Source organism: Apodemus sylvaticus, chromosome 10 (assembly GCF_947179515.1).
Source record: "Apodemus sylvaticus chromosome 10, mApoSyl1.1, whole genome shotgun sequence".
Taxonomy (NCBI): Eukaryota; Metazoa; Chordata; class Mammalia; order Rodentia; family Muridae; genus Apodemus; species Apodemus sylvaticus.
In genome coordinates, this window is record NC_067481.1 from 37,819,433 (window position 1) to 37,838,609 (window position 19,177).

The 19,177-nt window shown below is 48.1% G+C and overlaps 1 protein-coding gene across 4 annotated transcripts in view; it reads right to left on the bottom strand.

The window, feature by feature from the left end:
- The window catches only part of Bcas3 (BCAS3 microtubule associated cell migration factor), a 485,645-nt gene that overhangs the window by 21,728 nt on the left and 444,740 nt on the right, over positions 1–19,177 (bottom strand). For all 4 annotated transcript variants that reach the window (XM_052197918.1, XM_052197921.1, XM_052197919.1 and 1 more), the window contains exon 23: positions 1,997–2,164. In XM_052197918.1, the coding sequence (XP_052053878.1) occupies positions 1,997–2,164 (168 nt within the window). The remainder of the gene's footprint in view (positions 1–1,996; positions 2,165–19,177) is intronic.

Consider the following 19,177-nt stretch of genomic DNA (forward strand, 5'->3'; position numbering starts at 1 on the left):
AGAAAAGGGGGATAGTGTAGGCCGGCCACGGAGAAGGACATGAGCTAGGTCTTATCTGATTTGCTTACTGACCTAAACGATGGAGGCAAGTTAGAACCAAACCAATCAACCAACCAACCATTCATCTAATATGGCCAAACCAACGAAATCCCTTTTGGTGACTATGTGAGGAAGACAATGGGTAGATAGCTGGAACAAATAAGGGACGGGGGTGGGGGGGTGGGGGTGGGAAATCTATTTTTTTGACCTGCCCTTTTAATTTCCTCTGTCTTTTTTCTTTAAATTCCTTTAACTGTATATCCTGGTTATTAAGATCACAAACTCTTGAGTCCCTCAGCTGTCTGACAGATGAATCAGGTTACCCTGTGAGAAGCTGAAGCGCCTGTGACTAAATTTACCTGCTGAACTGTCTACAGACGCTGCTGAGGTGTCCACAAGACTTTGAAGAAGGTGGTGGCAGATGGGGTCATTCCAGGAGCTCCCAGTCCCCGGAGGAGAGAGGCTCCTGGGGGTGAGCAGGGACATGGACTCTAGTTCTTGGGAACCACGGCTGATAAGAAGTGCTGACATAACAATACTGTTACTGGGTTAGCGCCCATGGTGGTACCTGGGAAGGGGAGGAGCTGCTATCTATGGGTATAGAGGGAGGACATAGGCCTTGGGAGAAATCTGATATGCATTTGGGGTGTGAGGGTGCAGGTGCTATATGTATGTGTGTGTCTGATGGAGAGGGACAGTTTGATGTAACTTTGGAGGCCCACATATCCTTTGCCTGCAGAGAAGATGGGATTTAGTGTAGGCTAGACCTCTGAGATAGCTGTCATCTAAGGCCTGGTAAGTACTCCCTATCTCTAGCATCCTTCCCTCCCATCCACTGTACTCTGCAGGAGATGATGGCTATCTAGGCAAGAGCCACTAAACTATAGAAATGTTATGCTCTGTCCTCTTAGTAAAGGTACAGAAGAACTAGGCCAGAGGTGTGTGTGTGTGTGTGTGTGTGTGTGTGTGTGTGTGTGAGTGAGAGAGAGAGAGAGAGAGAGAGAGAGAGAGAGAGAGAGAGAGAGAGTGTGCAGGCTCACTGTTGAACCCCAGAACCCACAGAACAACAGGATGGATTACCAATGTCAGGCATGTCATACCCAGCTACCCAGGGATTCTGAGTTTCTCTTTACTAGGACCCTCTTCTACAGTAGTGTGGGGGCAGGGATGGGACAGGTCACAGTGGAGATGATGCTCTTAGAGGACTCAGGGGGGAGAGAGAGAGGGAAGGCCTGACATCAGGGAACCAGGGTCATTTAACCCATCCACTCCAGCAAACTGGGACAGGGCCTGTTGGGTGGGTGTGAATGCAGGGATGGAACATTAGTAACTGGAGAGAGAGAGAGAGAGAGGCAGAAGAATCCTCTATTGTAGTTGAATGGTGGGGTGACTACGGGGTACGTGTCTGTGCATCTCTGTGTGCCATGCACTTATGTGGGGTAGGGCTCATTTCTAGTCAAAGGATGTCTTATGACTTATCAGTCCTGGGTTAAAGAGACATGAAAGAAAAGCTGTGTGTATGGGGGTGGTGTACTTGAGCTTGCTCTGCCTGCCTGCTGGCAGGTCCTGGTCTGTGGTGACTGGAGCATGAAGGAAAGGTATGCTGCTTCTTAGGTCTTCCTTCCCTTGGAGATGGTTTTGGGAATGACAAGCAAGTACAACTGTCTGTCTGTCTCTCTTGTGGTATTAGGGAACACACATGCCATGCACAGACTCCGTGTGGAGCTCCAGCCCCAGGCCTACAGTTGTACTTCCTGCGGTATCTGCGTGCTGCTCTAGGTAGGAGAGGCAGTGCTGCTGGAATTTCCCAGGATCAGCTTTCTGTACTGGGTAGCACTCAGGGTACCTAGCTATGGAACCATAATTAAAAACCAACAGATGCCCTCTTCTCTCCAGCTCAATGCCAACAGGTTCCAGTCACAACCAAGTCAGGCTACAAGTCTGTTGACGCCTTTACCTGTTCCAGATCCCACAACGTCTCGGCTTGGTGACTCAGCCATGGCATCTGCAAGCCGTTCCCGCAGGCCCTCCTCAGTGTGCTCCATGGAAGACATGTGCCGTAGTCCAAAGCCCTCAGGCCAGCTCCCACACACCTCCAGCAGGGTCACGCTCCGGTCAAAGGCACCTGTGATACATGCAGGACAGATGATGTTGAGTCAGTACCTTCACAGGGCAGGCTGTTCTCTGTCTTCCCACCCTGTGGCCTGTCATGTCCAGGGCCACTTTAGTCTTTCCACCAGAAGAATGAGGAGTGGGTTCCCCAGGAACAGGAATGTGTAGGTGGAGTCCAGTAGCCTGTGCCACTGGATCAGAGTATGCACGTAGGGCTGACTGCTACATCGATGAGGCATGTGGAGAAACAGTCTCTGAGGGGTGATGGGGTTCAGATACTGAGAAGGCAGGGGAAAGAAACCCCTCTCAGGTTCAACCCAAACAGCCCTGCTTTTTTTTCCCTGACACGATCACTGTCCACTTACAACCTTGAATGGTTACAGGAGAGAGATGCAGCTCAGCTCAAGCAATGCTTCCCTAGCAGGCATGAGGTCACAGAGTCTCCCCGCCAAGCTCAGATACAGAGACCTGGTGGCACATGCCTGTAAATCCTAGCACCTGGGAGGTTGAGGCCAGAGGATCAGAAGTCCAAGGTCATCTTCAGCTACACAGTGAGTTTAGGCCAGGCGATCATATTCTATGATACTTTAGATACTATCTAAAACAAAAGAAGGCCTGGGAAGATGGCTCAGTGGCTAGAACCCTTGAACTCAAGTCTGAGCACCCAAGTTTGGCTCTCCAGAACTTGGGTAGAGTTGGATGCAGTAAAGCAAGCATCTTTAATCCCAGGACAGGGGAGTTCCTAGAAGCTTATGGGCTAACTAACCTGGTATACACAGTGAGCAACAGACACCCTATATCAAGCAAAGAGGAAGGTGAAGACTGTTCTGTGGGATACATGTAAGCATACACACACACACACACACACACACACACACACACACACACACACCACTGCTAAGAACAATAATGAAGGGGATGTTCGCACAGCCTAACTTAAAAGCAAAAACCTTCCTAAGCCACTGTCTTTTATAACCTATACTCAGCCTCGTTTACAGGTGAAGCTTAGAGAGGTCAAGGGCTTAGAATAAACAGCGGGCCATGACAGACCTAGTGCCAGGACTCAGATGTGCTGATGCCTAGGTCTGGAACTCATTCTGCCTCACTGCAGATTGGCTCCTAGCCGTCAAGGACATAGGCATATCCGGGGTACCGTTTCAGGGATGTGAGCAATACAGCTGGGTGATAGCATCTTCAACAAGGATCCTTCCTTAATCCAAACCTGGTTCCCAAGTTCCAGAAAGCACACAGCGTTCCGCTGGATGCCAAGATTAGATGTTACGTGCAAGATCACTTCAAAGACTGAACTGAAGTGATTTGACTTTATTCTACGGCAAGTTCACTGAGAAAGCTTATTTCAGCCAGACTCTCTCGGAAAGAGATTATGGTCATGGTCTGCTGCTTTAAGCACATACCATTTCCCCAGTGATTAGGTAACCGAATCCACTACATTTATTGAGGTTGGTTCCTGCCAGCACCAGGAGGACCAGGAAAAAATGCAAATGCTGATGTTTCCCCAAAGTTAAAAGTACACGAAACGCACACTCTTTATCAGGTCTTGTTTCTTCTCTTTGATCAGCCGTCAGAAACTATCTTTCCTTGCTGGGCAGGACTGGGCAGTGTCAGCGCACACTCGCTGCCACTGACAGGTGGTAATAGAGAGGGTGCGAGCCTCGGCCCCGGCGGGCGGCCCTGCCTGTGATAACGGCCGCAGCATGGAGGTGATAACCGTTAGTAAACACTCCGACAGCCGGTGCCTCCATACATCAGCAAAGTGGGCCTGATAATCCTGAACTCTTTGACCAGACAAAGGCCCCTGGCCGGCCCGCTGGGATTTATATGTGTGGCAAGGGTCACTGCTGGCTCCTGAATTTCATCAGGCAACTTTGGCTTTGATTTATTTCTCACCCAATTATGAGGTAGATTCCTGGCACAGGGAGAGTGGACAGCATCTGCTCAGGAAGGAGCCTGCCGGGAGAGTGTGGTGCTTGCAATCAGCTTATCAGGTGGGACCTTAACATGTGGAACTGCCCTCCCTTGGGCAGGGTTAGGATGGGGGCTGAGCAACCAGGCACTGGGACTTGGGGGGTGGGGAATGAGTGTCACTGGATCCTTAAAGGGCCTAAGCTGAATTATAGCTATGCACTAGCAGGAGCCAAGTCCCCCACTGACACTCCAATGTTAGCAACTGCTCCCAGGAATCCAGGAGTATGTCCCTAAGGACACCTGGCCAAGGACAGAGACTTAGCTTGTAGATGCATTCCTACTCAGTAATGCTTCTAGCTGCTTCATCATGTCTGAGGTGGCAGCCATGCCCCTTTGGAACTGACAGGAGAGGTACTCTCTCTTCCTTTCTCAAGGAACTGCTCTGATTATAAAAAGATAAAGAGCTATAGGAGTATGTTCTATGGGGGGTGTGGTGAGGTGTGGGGCGAGGGGTGCCTTGGTGGGCCCATGCCAAGGCATCCATTTCCCCTGAGGGACCAGCCACACAATGGCATAGCATAGAATAGAGTTTATTCAGGGCATGGGGAGGGGAGTTAAGAGGGTAGTAGAGGCAGAGAAAGGCAGAGAGAGTAGAGAAGTAGAGGCCAACCATGACCAAGTGGAGAGTGGGGAGAAGGGAGAAGAGCCCAAGAGGGCAAGAGAGAAGCAAGCAGGAAACAGGATAAGAGAGTGAGAGAGAGGGCAGGGGGCAAGAAGCCCCCTTTTATAGTGGGCCAGGCCTACCTGGCTGTTGCCAGGTAACGGTGGGGAGGAGCTTAGACAGAACCCTAACAGGAATGAGACATTGAACAAAGCTCTCCTGAGTGGGGCATCCACTCTTAGTGACATCAGAAGAAAAGGTGGCCACTCTTTGTTTACCTAGCTTCCTTTCAGAGCTTGGAAGCCTAGGAATGGAGTGACACCTCCACTTTCCTGTCACAAGAGCAGGGTGCCTGCCTCTAAAAGGGTGTCCACACACACTGTGTTTGCAGGTCAGGGAAGGGAGCTGGAAGCAGGGACAGGAGGACTGAACTCAAGGAGGGGTGGGGCAGAGCATGTGGGAGGCCCTAGGTTTGGTCCTCAGCACTGCGAGCAAAGACAACAGTAGCTGTCTTGATGGTAACAATGCCAAGTAAACACCTTTTCACCACTGGAGGCAGCACCATACATTTTTTTTTTTTCACTATACCAATACCGTGCAGTTTTTTTTTTTTTAATTTTTTTTTATTCGATATAATTTATTTACATTTCAAATGATTTCCCCTTTTCTAGACCCCCCAACTCCCCGAAAGTCCCGTAAGCCCCCTTCTCTGCCCCTGTCCTCCCACCCACCCCTTCCCACTTCCCCGTTCTGGTTTTGCTGAATACTGTTTCACTGAGTCTTTCCAGAACCAGGGGCCACTCCTCCTTTCTTCTTGTACCTCATTTGATGTGTGGATTATGTTTTGGGTATTCCAGTTTTCTAGGTTAATATCCACTTATTAGTGAGTGCATACCATGATTCACCTTTTGAGTCTGGGTTACCTCACTGAGTATGATATTCTCTAGCTCCATCCATTTGCCTAAGAATTTCATGAATTCATTGTTTCTAATGGCTGAATAGTACTCCATTGTGTAGATATACCACATTTTTTGCATCCACTCTTCTGTTGAGGGATACCTGGGTTCTTTCCAACATCTGGCAATTATAAATAGGGCTGCTATGAACATAGTAGAACATGTATCCTTATTACATGGTGGGGAGTCTTCTGGGTATATGCCCAGGAGTGGTATAGCAGGATCTTCTGGAAGTGAGGTGCCCAGTTTTCGGAGGAACCGCCAGACTGATTTCCAGAGTGGTTGTACCAATTTGCAACCCCACCAGCAGTGGAGGAGTGTTCCTCTTTCTCCACACCCTCTCCAACACCTGCTGTCTCCTGAATTTTTAATCTTAGCCATTCTGACTGGTGTAAGATGAAATCTTAGTGTTGTTTTGATTTGCATTTCCCTAATGACTAATGAAGTTGAGCATTTTTTAAGATGCTTCTCCGCCATCCGAAGTTCTTCAGGTGAGAATTCTTTGTTTAACTCTGTACCCCATTTTTTAATAGGGTTGTTTGGTTTTCTGGAGTCTAACTTCTTGAGTTCTTTATATATATTGGATATTAGCCCTCTATCTGATGTAGGATTGGTGAAGATCTTTTCCCAATTTGTTGGTTGCCGATCTGTCCTCTTGATGGTGTCCTTTGCCTTACAGAAACTCTGTAACCTTATGAGGTCCCATTTGTCAATTCTTGCTCTTAGAGCATACGCTATTGGTGTTCTGTTCAGAAACTTTCTCCCTGTACCGATGTCCTCAAGGGTCTTCCCCAGTTTCTTTTCTATTAGCTTCAGAGTGTCTGGCTTTATGTGGAGGTCCTTGATCCATTTGGAGTTGAGCTTAGTACAAGGAGACAAGGATGGATCAATTCGCATTCTTCTGCATGCTGACCTCCAGTTGAACCAGCACCATTTGTTGAAAAGGCTATCTTTTTTCCATTGGATGTTTTCAGCCTCTTTGTCGAGGATCAAGTGGCCATAGGTGTGTGGGTTCATTTCTGGATCTTCAATCCTGTTCCATTGATCCTCCTGTCTGTCACTGTACCAATACCATGCAGTTTTTAACACTATTGCTCTGTAGTATTGCTTGAGGTCAGGGATACTGATTCCCCCAGATTTTCTTTTGTTGCTGAGAATAGTTTTAGCTATCCTGGGTTTTTTGTTGTTCCAGATGAATTTGATAATTGCTCTTTCTAACTCTGTGAAGAATTGAGTTGGGATTTTGATGGGTATTGCATTGAATCTGTATAGTGCTTTAGGCAAAATGGCCATTTTAACTATATTGATTCTACCGATCCATGAGCATGGGAGGTTTTCCCATTTTTTGAGGTCTTCTTCCATTTCCTTCTTCAGAGTCTTGAAGTTCTTGTCATACAGATCTTTCACATGTTTGGTAAGAGTCACCCCAAGATACTTTATACTGTTTGAGGCTATTGTGAAGGGGGTCATTTCCCTAATTTCTTTCTCAGCCTGCTTATCCTTTGAGTATAGGAAGGCCACTGATTTGCTTGAGTTGATTTTATAACCTGCCACTTTGCTGAAGTTGTTTATCAGCTGTAGGAGCTCTCTAGTGGAGTTCTTTGGGTCACTTAGGTAGATTTTGACCACCACAATGACCCTGGATGGTGGCACAGGCATTGCCTTAATTTATAGGGGAGTGGAAGCATGGGAAGCTAAGTGACACGTTTGGAGTCTGTAAATGACAGATCTGGAACACATCTCTTAATTCATCCTGTTAGTTCCCATAGTGCTTCTTTGGCACCTGCTGTGGAAAACTGTTATATGTAAAAATCACCTCAATCTTCCCTAATGTGTGTTGAGAATACGTCACCTTCAACCGATGCCGTTCAAAGCCTGCATACCCTGAGACCAGCCCGCGTTCCTTACAATACTGTAGTCATGCTGACGAGTCACGCTGTCTACCTGATGGCATTCAGGAGAACACAAACCAACAGATCTAGTGTCTTAGCACGGGCATAGCTAAGGAGCTGTGGGCAGGGTACTGAGGAACCAAGAATGCTCAGTGAAGGAGCCCTCAGTACGTTCTATTATCCTGAGATGCTGCAGAGAGGAAACAGCCTCCCTCACCCTGCTAGAAGGAGGCCCCAAGGAGGCTTTGATACCCTTTCCTGGGGCAGCCCTTGTCTGATGAGCTTCCCACACTGAAATGAGAGCAGGGCTGCAGGCATGGAGGGATCAGCAGGTGCTGGGTGAAGAGGCCAAGCCCTGGGAGGATGAGGTCACTTCTGGCACTTAGGAAACTGCCTGTCTTGTCAGCATTGCCATTTGATTGGCCTAGAGACACTCCTGTGGACAGGGGATGTTTGTGTTCCACTATGGAGACAGGACTGTTGTAGGGAGCCAGGAAACGCTCACCTAGAGCAGGCTATTCAGAGAGCTCAGGGTACACTGCTTAGAGTGGTGATGGTTCAGGGCTGCTCCATTTGACTCACATTCTCAAACACTTATTAGTGTACTCTGATATGAGTCAAGCCTTGTTCTGAGGAATGGGGAAATGATATAGGAGGGAAAGGAGCTGAGCTCACGAAACTCTGGGAAGCAGCAGCTACTAACATCTGAGCTGGAGAGACAAAGAGGAACTGGATTTAATTTGTCTTCATCTGGGAAGTATTCCTTCCAGGGTTGCCTCCTATAATTCTTGGAATCTCATTTTCGAAGGTTGGGTTCAAGTCTGACCTGCTTGGGTAGACCCTGGGCAACTACTCAAGGGGCAGTGAGCACAAAGTCCCAGACTATGCAGAAGGTGACTTTATCTTTCTGAGTAGAACTGGTGAAAGCTATGCATTTACCAATTAAAATTGTAATTGGGTCTGAGGGTACAGCTCTGTGGCAGAAGGCTTTCCCAGCTTCCTTGAAACTCTACAGTCAACCCCCCTCCCCGCCCACACACCCAGAGGAGGGGAGACTGATGTGTACCTGGAGGGCTGGGACTTGGCTTAGTGGTAGAATGCCTGGCTAATAGATGCAAGCTACAGGAGACTCTGGGGCTTGGTCTCTAGCACTGGAGAAAAAGTAGTTTGCATATAAAATTTATGCAAGTGATTTCAGGGTGCTTAGGGATGGCTTGAAGCTCATGTGTGAACTCAGGCTAGTCTCTGAGTCAGCAGACCATGCCCCTCCATACCACCATGCTGTTGACACACTTGGCCCTTCTGGATAGTTCCTGGGGGGCTTGGATTCCTCTAGAGTCTAAGGAGTCCAGACTTCACTGGTCATGCTCACTCCAACAGATCTAAGAAATGAGTGATCATGTTCACCTGGGGAAGGTGACAGTCACTTGAGTGGACAGCCACTGGACTAAGTACCAGAGCGTGATTATCCAGGGCCAAGACAGGCAGAAGACAGAAGTAAGATTTAAAAAGAGGAGGAAGGAATAAGATGCTAAGTGGGCGGGAAGGGAAAGCAGACTCCTCCCCTGCTCTCTGTGCACTTAGGTCTTGATGCTGAGATTCGGAAAGAACCAGGCCCAGGGTGGCCCTGTGTCTGTCTGCAGATCCCAGCTTGGCAGCCTGTGCTAGCCACTCTTCCTAGGTTCTTGAGTTTCCAAACTCAGGCTGGCCTGCCTATCTATATAAACCCCCATTGGCTCTATTCCCCCAGAGAACCATGACTAATATAATTGGTTACTAGTGGTGCTGTGTTTCCAAGCATATTTTTAACATGTCAGTAGTATGTTACTTATACCAGAGTGGTTCCTGATAGAAGGGTAGGGAGGGTGAGAGGATAGGAAGACTTCTTTTCCTCTTGATCCTTTAGGCTGGCTCCCAAAGTAACTCCACTCACATGCCATACAACGTAGAAGATGGTGTTCCACGAGTTAATGGAATGGGGGCTCATCATTAAGTGACTCACAGGCATCATCCCAGGGCAATGCATCACGTACAGGTCTATGAGATGTCGGTAAAGCATACACACCCATTATGCTTCAGTTACCCAGAAGTATGATGCAAGCAGGGCTCATGCCTGCAGCTCCAGCACTCAGGAGGCTCAAGTAAGAGGACTGCCATGACTCCCCGGCCAGCCTAGCTACAGAACAAACCCTGTCTATAAGAACAAAAGAGTGGATGGGACGGGATCTATGTGTATTATATGCAAGTACTGCAATGACCTTCTGTAACGCAGTACCATGTACAATGAAGATTCCTCAAGGAGGGATAACTGTTAATTGTGTGTAGTATAGTACATGGTAGTGATAATGAGCAGCTGTTTCTAGTTTATATATCATTGCTCCTTTAGAGAGCATGCTTCTATTTATTAAAAAGAAGTTGATTATATAATAATTTGCTGGGCTCTGAAAGCATCAGCCTCCCATAGCTTGTACTTACTGTATCCCCTAATTCTAAGAGACATCAGAGCTTGTGCCTGGAGAGGCTGAAGCCAGAGGATCACTGTGAGCTCCAGGCCTCTCAGCAAAATCCTGCCATACAACAAACAAAAACCAACCAACCACCCACCCAACCAAAAAGTTGGGGAGGAGACAATCCCCAGTGAGTGGCTTGGGTGTGCTATTTTGATTTGTACCAGTAAGCAGGGTTAGGATGCTCAAATAACAAACCACCAGAAGATGAACACATTTCTCAGTACCTACCTCTGTGACAAATGTCAGTATGATCCACACACACAGACAGATGTGCTACACAGCAAAGGGGCCTGTACTACAGCTATCTGCCACAACTCATGTATGTATGTATGTATGTATGTATGTATGTATGTATGACATACATATATTGTTACTCAAATTATTTAATGATCTATGACAATCAGTAAACCGTGTTAGTCCCATGCGCAGCCGCTTGGTTGTGGGTTTGGGCCATTGCTTTAGGTTATTTTGAAAAGATCTACCCTTCCAGGTTTGGAAGTGAACTGAGAGAAAAGAAAAGAAAAATACAAAACAAAACAAAACAACCCCCCAAACACCAGCATGATAAAGAAACACCAATGCTGACACTGACTGCCCGGTGTGCTGGTGGCGCATCTTCCTGTTTTGCACAGGCCCTTAGAACTGCTGTGAGAAAGGACAAGTTGCTGGTCAGAGGCTCATGGACCAGCATGCCATGTGTGGCCATGTTTATGGGATTGGGGTTAGCAATGCTAAATTAAACATGGGAAGTTAATGGGCACTGTTACAGTGATGGATGCACTAAGCATTTCATGGTGAATTAACACAGAATAATCACTAGGACAATCAGGCTATGTTTATAATTTGCAATATCAATGACAACACACATGTTAAAAGTTAGAACAGAGATTATGAATCAAAATGCTATAACCAGAATTCCCCTATCACTTTTCTGGTTACTCTAGGAAAGTCACCTATGCCCAGTGAATGTCACCATAAGAATATAAGGGAGTGACTCCCACCTAAGGGATTCCCATCTGCACTAATGGCGTTGATGTCATTGTCAATAATACACTAAAAGAGCAATGGTGAGAGGCTGTCTGAGGTATCTTAGGGTAATAGCTACCAAATCTCATTTCCTACCAAGTAGATAACATAACCAAGCACAATGGGGCAGCAGTCGTGTTTTTAACAAATTAAAGGCACACGATAAGCAGAGGACCTGGGTTCCAACGCCAATTCTTATTGCTTTCTTACTTTGTGACCTGGGGGAAATCATCTCCCCAGTGGCAGCGACCATGGTAGCTTCACCTACTGCAGATTCACCTTCCCAAATACACGTCAAGCTGCAGACTCCAAATGTGACCTTATTTAGAAATAACACCTTTGAGCTAGGGAGATGGCTCAGTGGGTAGACCATTTGTCATGCAAATAATAATACACTGTAAGGTTCTGAGCCTGGTTTGGGTTCCCAGGCCCAGGTATGAAGCTGCATGCATCTGCAATCCTAGTATTCCTACAGTAAGAGAGAGGAGACAGAGCTAGGAGAGTCAAGGGCAGCTCATGGGCCAGGTAGTCTGGCTCAGCCTCACCATGGTGGAGAGTAAAGACAGACACACATACACTCACCACACCCTCAGGAGAGAGGACAAGGAGTTGAGGCAGGCGGTATCCATATCAGCCTCTGGCCCGGGAACCCCTTCACTGAGGATGACTGCTGATGTGTGAGGTGCACAGCAGGAGCCTTAGGTGGGGAGTCAGAGCACATGGTGGGTATGTGTACCCCACTTCACTCCCTGAGACTATCTGCCTGGGGCTCAAGAGCCAGGTGAAGTGGTTCTAATGAAGGCCATGTCTCTCATGGTCATCCACACCTCAGGGCTGGGACAGACATTTCCAGGTTTTTTTGTTTTATTTAAAGACAGGCCTCATTATGAAGCCCTGGCTTGCCTGGAACTCACTAGCCTTAAACTGACAGAGAACCAACCAATTGCCTCTGCCTTCCAAGTGCTGGGATTAAAAGTGTGCACCACCACACCCAAGAGCTTCCTAAAGTTTTAAATAAACAAGTAAATAAATAGAACCTGGGACTGAGGCTAGAAATGGCTCAGTGATTGTGAGCACAGGCTCAGTGCCTATATGGTGGCTCACAATTGTCCGTAACTATGGTTTCAGGGGGTCTAATCTTCCGAGAACACCTTGGAACACACAAATATGTACTTGTGCAGAGGGTCGGGGTGGGACATACACATATAATGAAAACAAAATGAATTAACAAAATAATAAAAGCTTAAGACAGTGTTAAGCCGGCTGCCCCGGGTAGGCTGGGTTATAGGAACTCCTTCTGTTGTTTGCTTTCCACCATTTTACATGTGTTTCCTACAGATTTTATTATCAGGGAAAATGGTTGAAGAGAAAACGGGCCTGAGGACAGCACCCTGACTGGGTTAGGAGGCTGCTAAGTGTGTGAGGGAGGGCCTGGGCCCCCTGAGCTGCCTCCCCGGTAGTTCCTGCACAGGGCTTGCCTCAGTGGGAGGCAGGTAAGCTCGCAGCCCTGTGGCTGACTCTTCTCCCAGTGGCCATGGCTGGCTGCACGCAATGTTGACTCACCTCTGTGTACACACATTATTTCTCTTTAACGTGTGTCAGGAATGTGAACCAACTTGCACTGAAAAATGGCAAAAACTGTTCTACCTTTGTACAAACTTCATATACCAGATCAGGAAGTGCCAGAATGGCTCTGGAAGGAGTCAATTTGAGAAGCCCTGTGCTTTACTTGGGCCCCCCCCCCAACCCCAGTCCTCTGTATGCCCAGGCACAGCCACCAAGGAAAACATTCTTCGATGACCAGCCAGGGACATGAGCCCTTTATACATCACTAGGTCACTTAGCAGAGTCCTGTCTGCCTGTGGGTCTGAGACAAGTCATCAGTATAGCACCAAGAGTTCCCACTGGCTGTATTCAGACAGTCCAGGGCTGCAGGGAACAGGAGAGCTCTCCAAGCAGGCAGTTGCTGCCCCGCCCCCCCAGTTGAAGCAATGCTCTCTGTAATAGATTGCACAGGCACCATTTCCTCCCGTATGCTCTGGTCTGCTGCTGAGATGGCGGGTCATGTCCACCATACACCATGTCACAGGTTCCTACACAGCAAGGCTGAGCGCTCTGCTATGCCAATTTAGGAACCTAGCAACTCCCTGGATGGAAAGATTTCTCAGAACTATGTGTTCTCAGGACAGCAAGTATCCATTCTGGTTTCCCTAGGACAGTTCTAATAGCAAAGACTAAAGTCTGGGATCAGAGGGGCACCAAAGGAAGAGAGTGGATATTTGCTGAGCCTGCGGTGGGGCAAACACCGGCAGCTGCTTTATGTAGACTGTATCTCAGAGGATGCCTACAGCTGAGACTGACCCTGTGACTTCCAATTTACAGACCAAAGAACGGAGGCAGAGAGCAGAAGAAAGTGAGGGTATGGCCAGGATTCTGACTCCAGGTCCACTCAGAGCCAACACCTGTACTTTTCCCCACTAAGACTTTTGACTGGATTCAGTTTGGGTCAGACTGGAGCATACCCACTAAAAATACAAAATGTGCTTATGACATACAGCTGCCATGCCAGCGAGGGGCTTGATTTCCTCTTTAGGCAGAAAGCATTTCCCACTGAACCACACCTTTAGAACTTTCAAACTGTTCCAGAGTTTGACAGTGGTCCTTGCAGTTGTGTGGCAGGAGCATGTTTTCTGTTCCCTACAGCAAAGCTGATGTGAAGTGCTCAGCTGGGGACTCTTAGCTGAGAGGCCCTCTGCTTCCAAACTCAAGGATGATGTTTTAAAAGCATCAGTATTGGCTGGGCAAGATGGTCCAGCAGGTTAAGGTGCTTGCTGTCAAGTCTGATAGACCGAGTTCAATGCCTGGGGCCCACATGGTAGAAGGAGAGAACCACTTCTATTAATTGGTCTCTGACTTCTACATAAGCAGACCAATGGCAAGCCACCCATCCCCAAATAAAATGTTAAAAAGAAAAAGGTAAAACCAACAGACACAGACATGGTGGCTTGCCCTTTAGGACTGTATTTGACAATTGACTCTCTTTTCTGAGAACCCTCAATTCTCAATTTCCTCAAGGTTGTCTGCAGGCCTGGCTTTGCAAGGTCTGGATGCTGCCTGACCTGAGTGGTTTTCAAAGGCCTGGGAGGGACAGTGGGCAAACTGGCTGCTGAAATGGAGGGAAGGTCATTTGCTCAGGTAAGCTTGTGGCAGTGCGTGTTAAAAGGAAGGGAGGAACCTGTCCTGCAGGAAGGGGCAGGTCCCGGTGCTGCTGAAGGTACTAGAGTTGACTGGTTTGAGGCCCAGCCATTTCTGAGTTATACTAATCTGAACTATAACTAACTCTAAGATAGACTTTAAAAATTGTGTTTTCAGCCAGATATTATGGCACATGCCTGTTACCCCAGCAGACAGATCTCTATGAGTTTGAGACCAGAATGGTCTACATAGATAGTTCCAGGCTAGCCAGGACTATGCAGAGAGACCCTGTCAACAAAACAAAACAAAGCAAAATGACCTCGCCCCCACACTGTTCCCAGCATTTCTTCTTCCTCTTTATTTTTTCTTTTCTCTTTTGAACATGGGTGTTGACCTGTTGCTCAGGCTTGCCTTAGATCTCCTGGGCTCACATAATCCTCCTGCCTCAGCCTCTCACAAACCAGCATTACTTCTGTCTGTAGTGTGGTCAATTTCCCCCTCCATTTGCCATCTGAACCCATCAACGCTCGCTCTTACTCTTGGGTGAAAAGCTGAGGCAAACCTGGCCTAGGGATGGATGGGGTTTAGTTGGCAAAGTGCTTGCCTTGCATGCAAGAAGCCCTGAGACTGATCCTTGGCCCCACACAATCAGGGCTTAGTGGCCTGTGCCTGTGATCCTAGTGCCTGGGATGCAGAGCAGGAGGATCAGGTGTTCGAGCTCATCCTTGGCTACATATGGAATTTTAGAGTTTGAGGCTAGTCTTGGCCAAAGATTCTGTTTCAAAGCAAGCAAGCAAGCAAGCACAAGAGCAGCAACAAGGGAAGCAGATTCTGAGCGTCAGTCAAAGGTGTTGGAGGAGGAAGGTCTGGCCTGGTCTGCTATTCACAGGCCAAGTGCAGTATACTAGAGCAGCTCTCTGCTTCTGAGACCATGAAGGGGTAGTGCCAGGGCCTGTGCAGAGATAACCACAGGCAGCTCTGTTTTCACAGAGAGGTGTTTCTTGGGGCTGGTGTGACTGGGGCAAAAAGTGGGGACAGTGGGTGAGAGGCACCTGGAACCAATGCTGCTCACAACACCTCACACTTGGATATAACTTCACCTGAACTACTGGAATCACTGCAGCTTCCTCCACAGGCTGACCCTCCTGTCAGCTCCATTTTACAGATCAGGATACTAAGGTTCTGGGCAGTTTCTCACCTAGCATGGCAGTTCAGCTATCACCTGTGGGGCTCCCAGTGGCCACCTGAGATGGGCGGAAGTTGGATCACTGGGTAGACTGATGCCTGGCAGGTACTTGCCTGGACCCTTGTCTTACAGGGACTTCGCTGACAGCCTCACCACTTGTCTTGGTCACATATAGGTGTGGCATGGGGCTCAGCCTGGGATTTCTTGAATTATCACACAAGCATCGTTCCAGGCCCTTCCATGCCTGAAACAGCTAGTACCTGGGAACTGTCATTTCCTGTCTTGACATGTCAAAGCTTTCTGGCTGGTCACACTGACTCAGCTACTGAGGCATGGAAGCCAGGGAGGGTGTAGGGAAAAGCTGAGAAGCTGCAGAAATGCACCGGGTGAGGATCAAGGCATAGAAACTGTAACAATGGCAACAAAGCCCTGCTGTGCCCGCCCTCGAGCCTGTGTCCTTCACTGAGCATGTTCCCAGGCCTGGGAGAGACACGAGGAGGCTACCTTCAGTTCCTTCCTCAGGCCTGGGGAGGCCGGGGAAGGGGAAGGCTGTGACAAGGCCTAGGACGGAGGGCCCAGTCTTGTGCTGTCCACCCACTGCAGAGGGATCTGTGGTAGCTGGAGGTTGGTTAGACGAGTTCCAAGCCAGGCATGGAGGTGATTATCTGTAATTCTGGCAATTTGGAGGCAGAAATGGGGGGAGGATTGTATGTTTGAGGCGAGTCTAGGCAACATAGTGAGATATGTGGTCAACAACACACACACACACACACTTGGGGGTAAAGAGGGAGAACTACCTCAGATCCTACCCAGGTTTACTGCACATGACCCTGCACCTCATAAGATCTCTAGGACAGAGGCTGGGTATGTTGCTTAATGGAGTCTTTGCCTGGCAGCAAGGAGTCCTACCTACCCTGAGCTGAATCCTCAGCAGCACAAAAACTGGGTGTGGTGACACAAACCTATAATCCTAGCACCTGGGAGGTAGAGGCAGGAGGACCAAAAGTCCAAGGTCATCCTTGGCTACATGGTGATTTTGAGGCAAGCCTTGGCTACATAAGTCCCTGTCTTCAAAACCAAAAACAAATAAATAAAAATACTTCCAGGGCACCTGGTCACTGCGTATCTCACCATAGCCTGGCTTTCACATAAGTGATTACTAGCTGTTGGTCTTAGAGTCTGTCTGGTTCTCAAAACTCTTAAAAAACAAGCATAGGCCTAGGTTGGGGATGGGGCATGGGCTGGGACAGAAGCAGGACAGGTATGTCTATCTTGAAGGCAGACCTGGGCCTGTTTCCTTCCATCTTTCCCTCTATGCTCACCCTCAGGCTCCCTGCAGCTGCTCAGTGCTCCCTGCCCTCAGTGTTGAGCGTTAACCCAGGTCTCAGGGTCCTCAGTTAACATTCTCTTTGGGCAAACCAGGGAACTTCCAGCCTTGTGCTCTGGTACAGGCCTCGGATAGGGCTCCAGGGCTGTCTGTGAATACACACGGGGTGGGCCAAGGCTCCCGTCATCTCTCTTCCTTCTCGGGCCTTCTTGCTTAGAGGGGAGACTTTAGTAACCCCAGCTAACACTCACAGGCCTGCTGAGAGCCTTTAAAAAGTTCACTTCATTAGCAAGTGTGAAAAATGCCCAAACTGCAGTGTGAACCTGGTTATGATTTCCCCTTGGCCCATTTGCCTCACTGCGTGCCAAGTTTGATGTCTGTGGGTAAAGACTTTTTAGGACAGAGTCTGCCTCCTGCCCCCAGCTGCTTCCCCTCACTTCTATCCCATAGAGGCCAATCAGGATGTTATTAATTTTCCTCTCTAAGAGGCCAGCTCAAAAAGGCCAGAAGACACAACCCCCATTCCTTGTTTAAAAAAAAATGCCAGTTCCTCCCATGAGGAGGAAGCAACATATTTCATTTCTGTTACATCTAGGCAAAGATCAGATTTATAGTCCGCCCAGAATGACTGTTGGTGCGTGTAGCTACCTATCTATCTTTTCATCTTTGTTTCTGAGGTATGCCATGGGTTAGAGGAAGAACAGATTCATCTGTAAGGAGAGGAGCACCAAGGCATCCCAGGAGGGGCCTGGAGACCTCCTGTTTCTCTATCAGACACAGACCTGCTATCTAACCTTGAATTAGGGGGAACAGCTGGGTGAAGGAATTAACTTCCTGTATTCATCTGAGTTTTAAGAAATGCCATTAGGGTTAAAAAGCTACTAAAATAGCTTCTTGCTATCCCTTAGCTCATGGGGGAGGGGCAAGCATGTGAAAGGAGTGTCTGTAGTAGAAATACCCCACCACTGGCCTAATGAACCTGCCAACTCACCCCAACCTTCCAGGCAGCCCTTAGGAGGTCTGGCACCAGTACTGGAACCCCGATGCAGGAGGTAGTTCCCTCTTTTGAGGATACACAGCTGTGGGGACCATCCTTGTCTGCCCAGCCCTGCCTTTGGAGCCTGCCCTTGGGGCTTATGGAAGCTTCCTGGAGCCCTTGAATCTAGCTGGAACTACTTTTCTTCACTAGGCACCATCTAAGACCTTGCTGGTGAAGCAAGGTCCACTGGGGTGGAGGTAGAAATGGGGATGAGGCCACAGACTTGTTCTGTGCCCAGTCCTCAGTTAGGCCAGGAGTAAAAAGGGGAATGCTAATCTTACCATGGGACCTGGTGTAGACTAGCTTCCTGGAACCTTGGATTTCTCCGCCGGGTAAAAAGAACAATACTGTTAGTTATGCATACGTCTAAGTCATGCTGACATCTAAGTCACGAGTGTGCTGCGGAGCCTTCGAGACCATCATGGTCAACAGCGTGCAGCAGGCTGGGCGGCCCTAGGCTCATCCTTGAGTCAGTCTACTGGAGCCCTTGACACAAGGAACACACTCGGCTGCACCTTAGCCTCTTTTTGTTCTTATTTTTGAGAGGGTCTCACTCCGTAACCCAGGATGTCCTCTAATTCACAAATTCTCCTGCCTCAGCCTCTCAGGTGCAGGAATTACAGGCATGTGATACCATGCCGGGCTCCTGGAAATCCTTACCTCTTTAGGGGTACACTCTTGAGTTTTCTATTCCACAGGTCCAGTCTTCCTGAGATATTAAATAAAACTTATGCCTCCGTGCATCTTGGATAAGATTCCACTTGTTTGGAATGGATTATTTAGCACAACTATTAAAAATACATGGCAGCAAATGAACTTTACAAACTGCAGTTCTGCACACTGGGCACATCTCCCAGACTGTTTGGTTACCTATTTTATTATTTTTGAGGTGGCACCTTGCTTTGTAGTACAGGCTTGTCTGGAATCCACTTTGTAGCCCTTGGCTAAGAAGATCTTCCAGTGTTTGCCTCAGAAATGCTAAGAGTACAGCATGAGTTGGCCCTCTTAACCACCTCTATGCCTAGTAAAGACAAAGTCTTGAGAGTGTATGAATCAGACATACTTCATGAACTCACCACTAGGGACAATGAGCACATTAGGCCTCAAACATGTAAACAAACTGAGCCTGGGTTTTCCATGGCAACAACCCAAAAATGTCCTTTGTCTACATATGGTACTTCTGCACTTCTCTTACAGTTAGCTTTTAAACATATGGTGCCTTGTTTCTGAAATGCTGGATCATGTTCAGATTTGTTACTCAAAAGACAGCATGGACAAGCAGACTGTCTACACCAGAGGGCAGTGAGA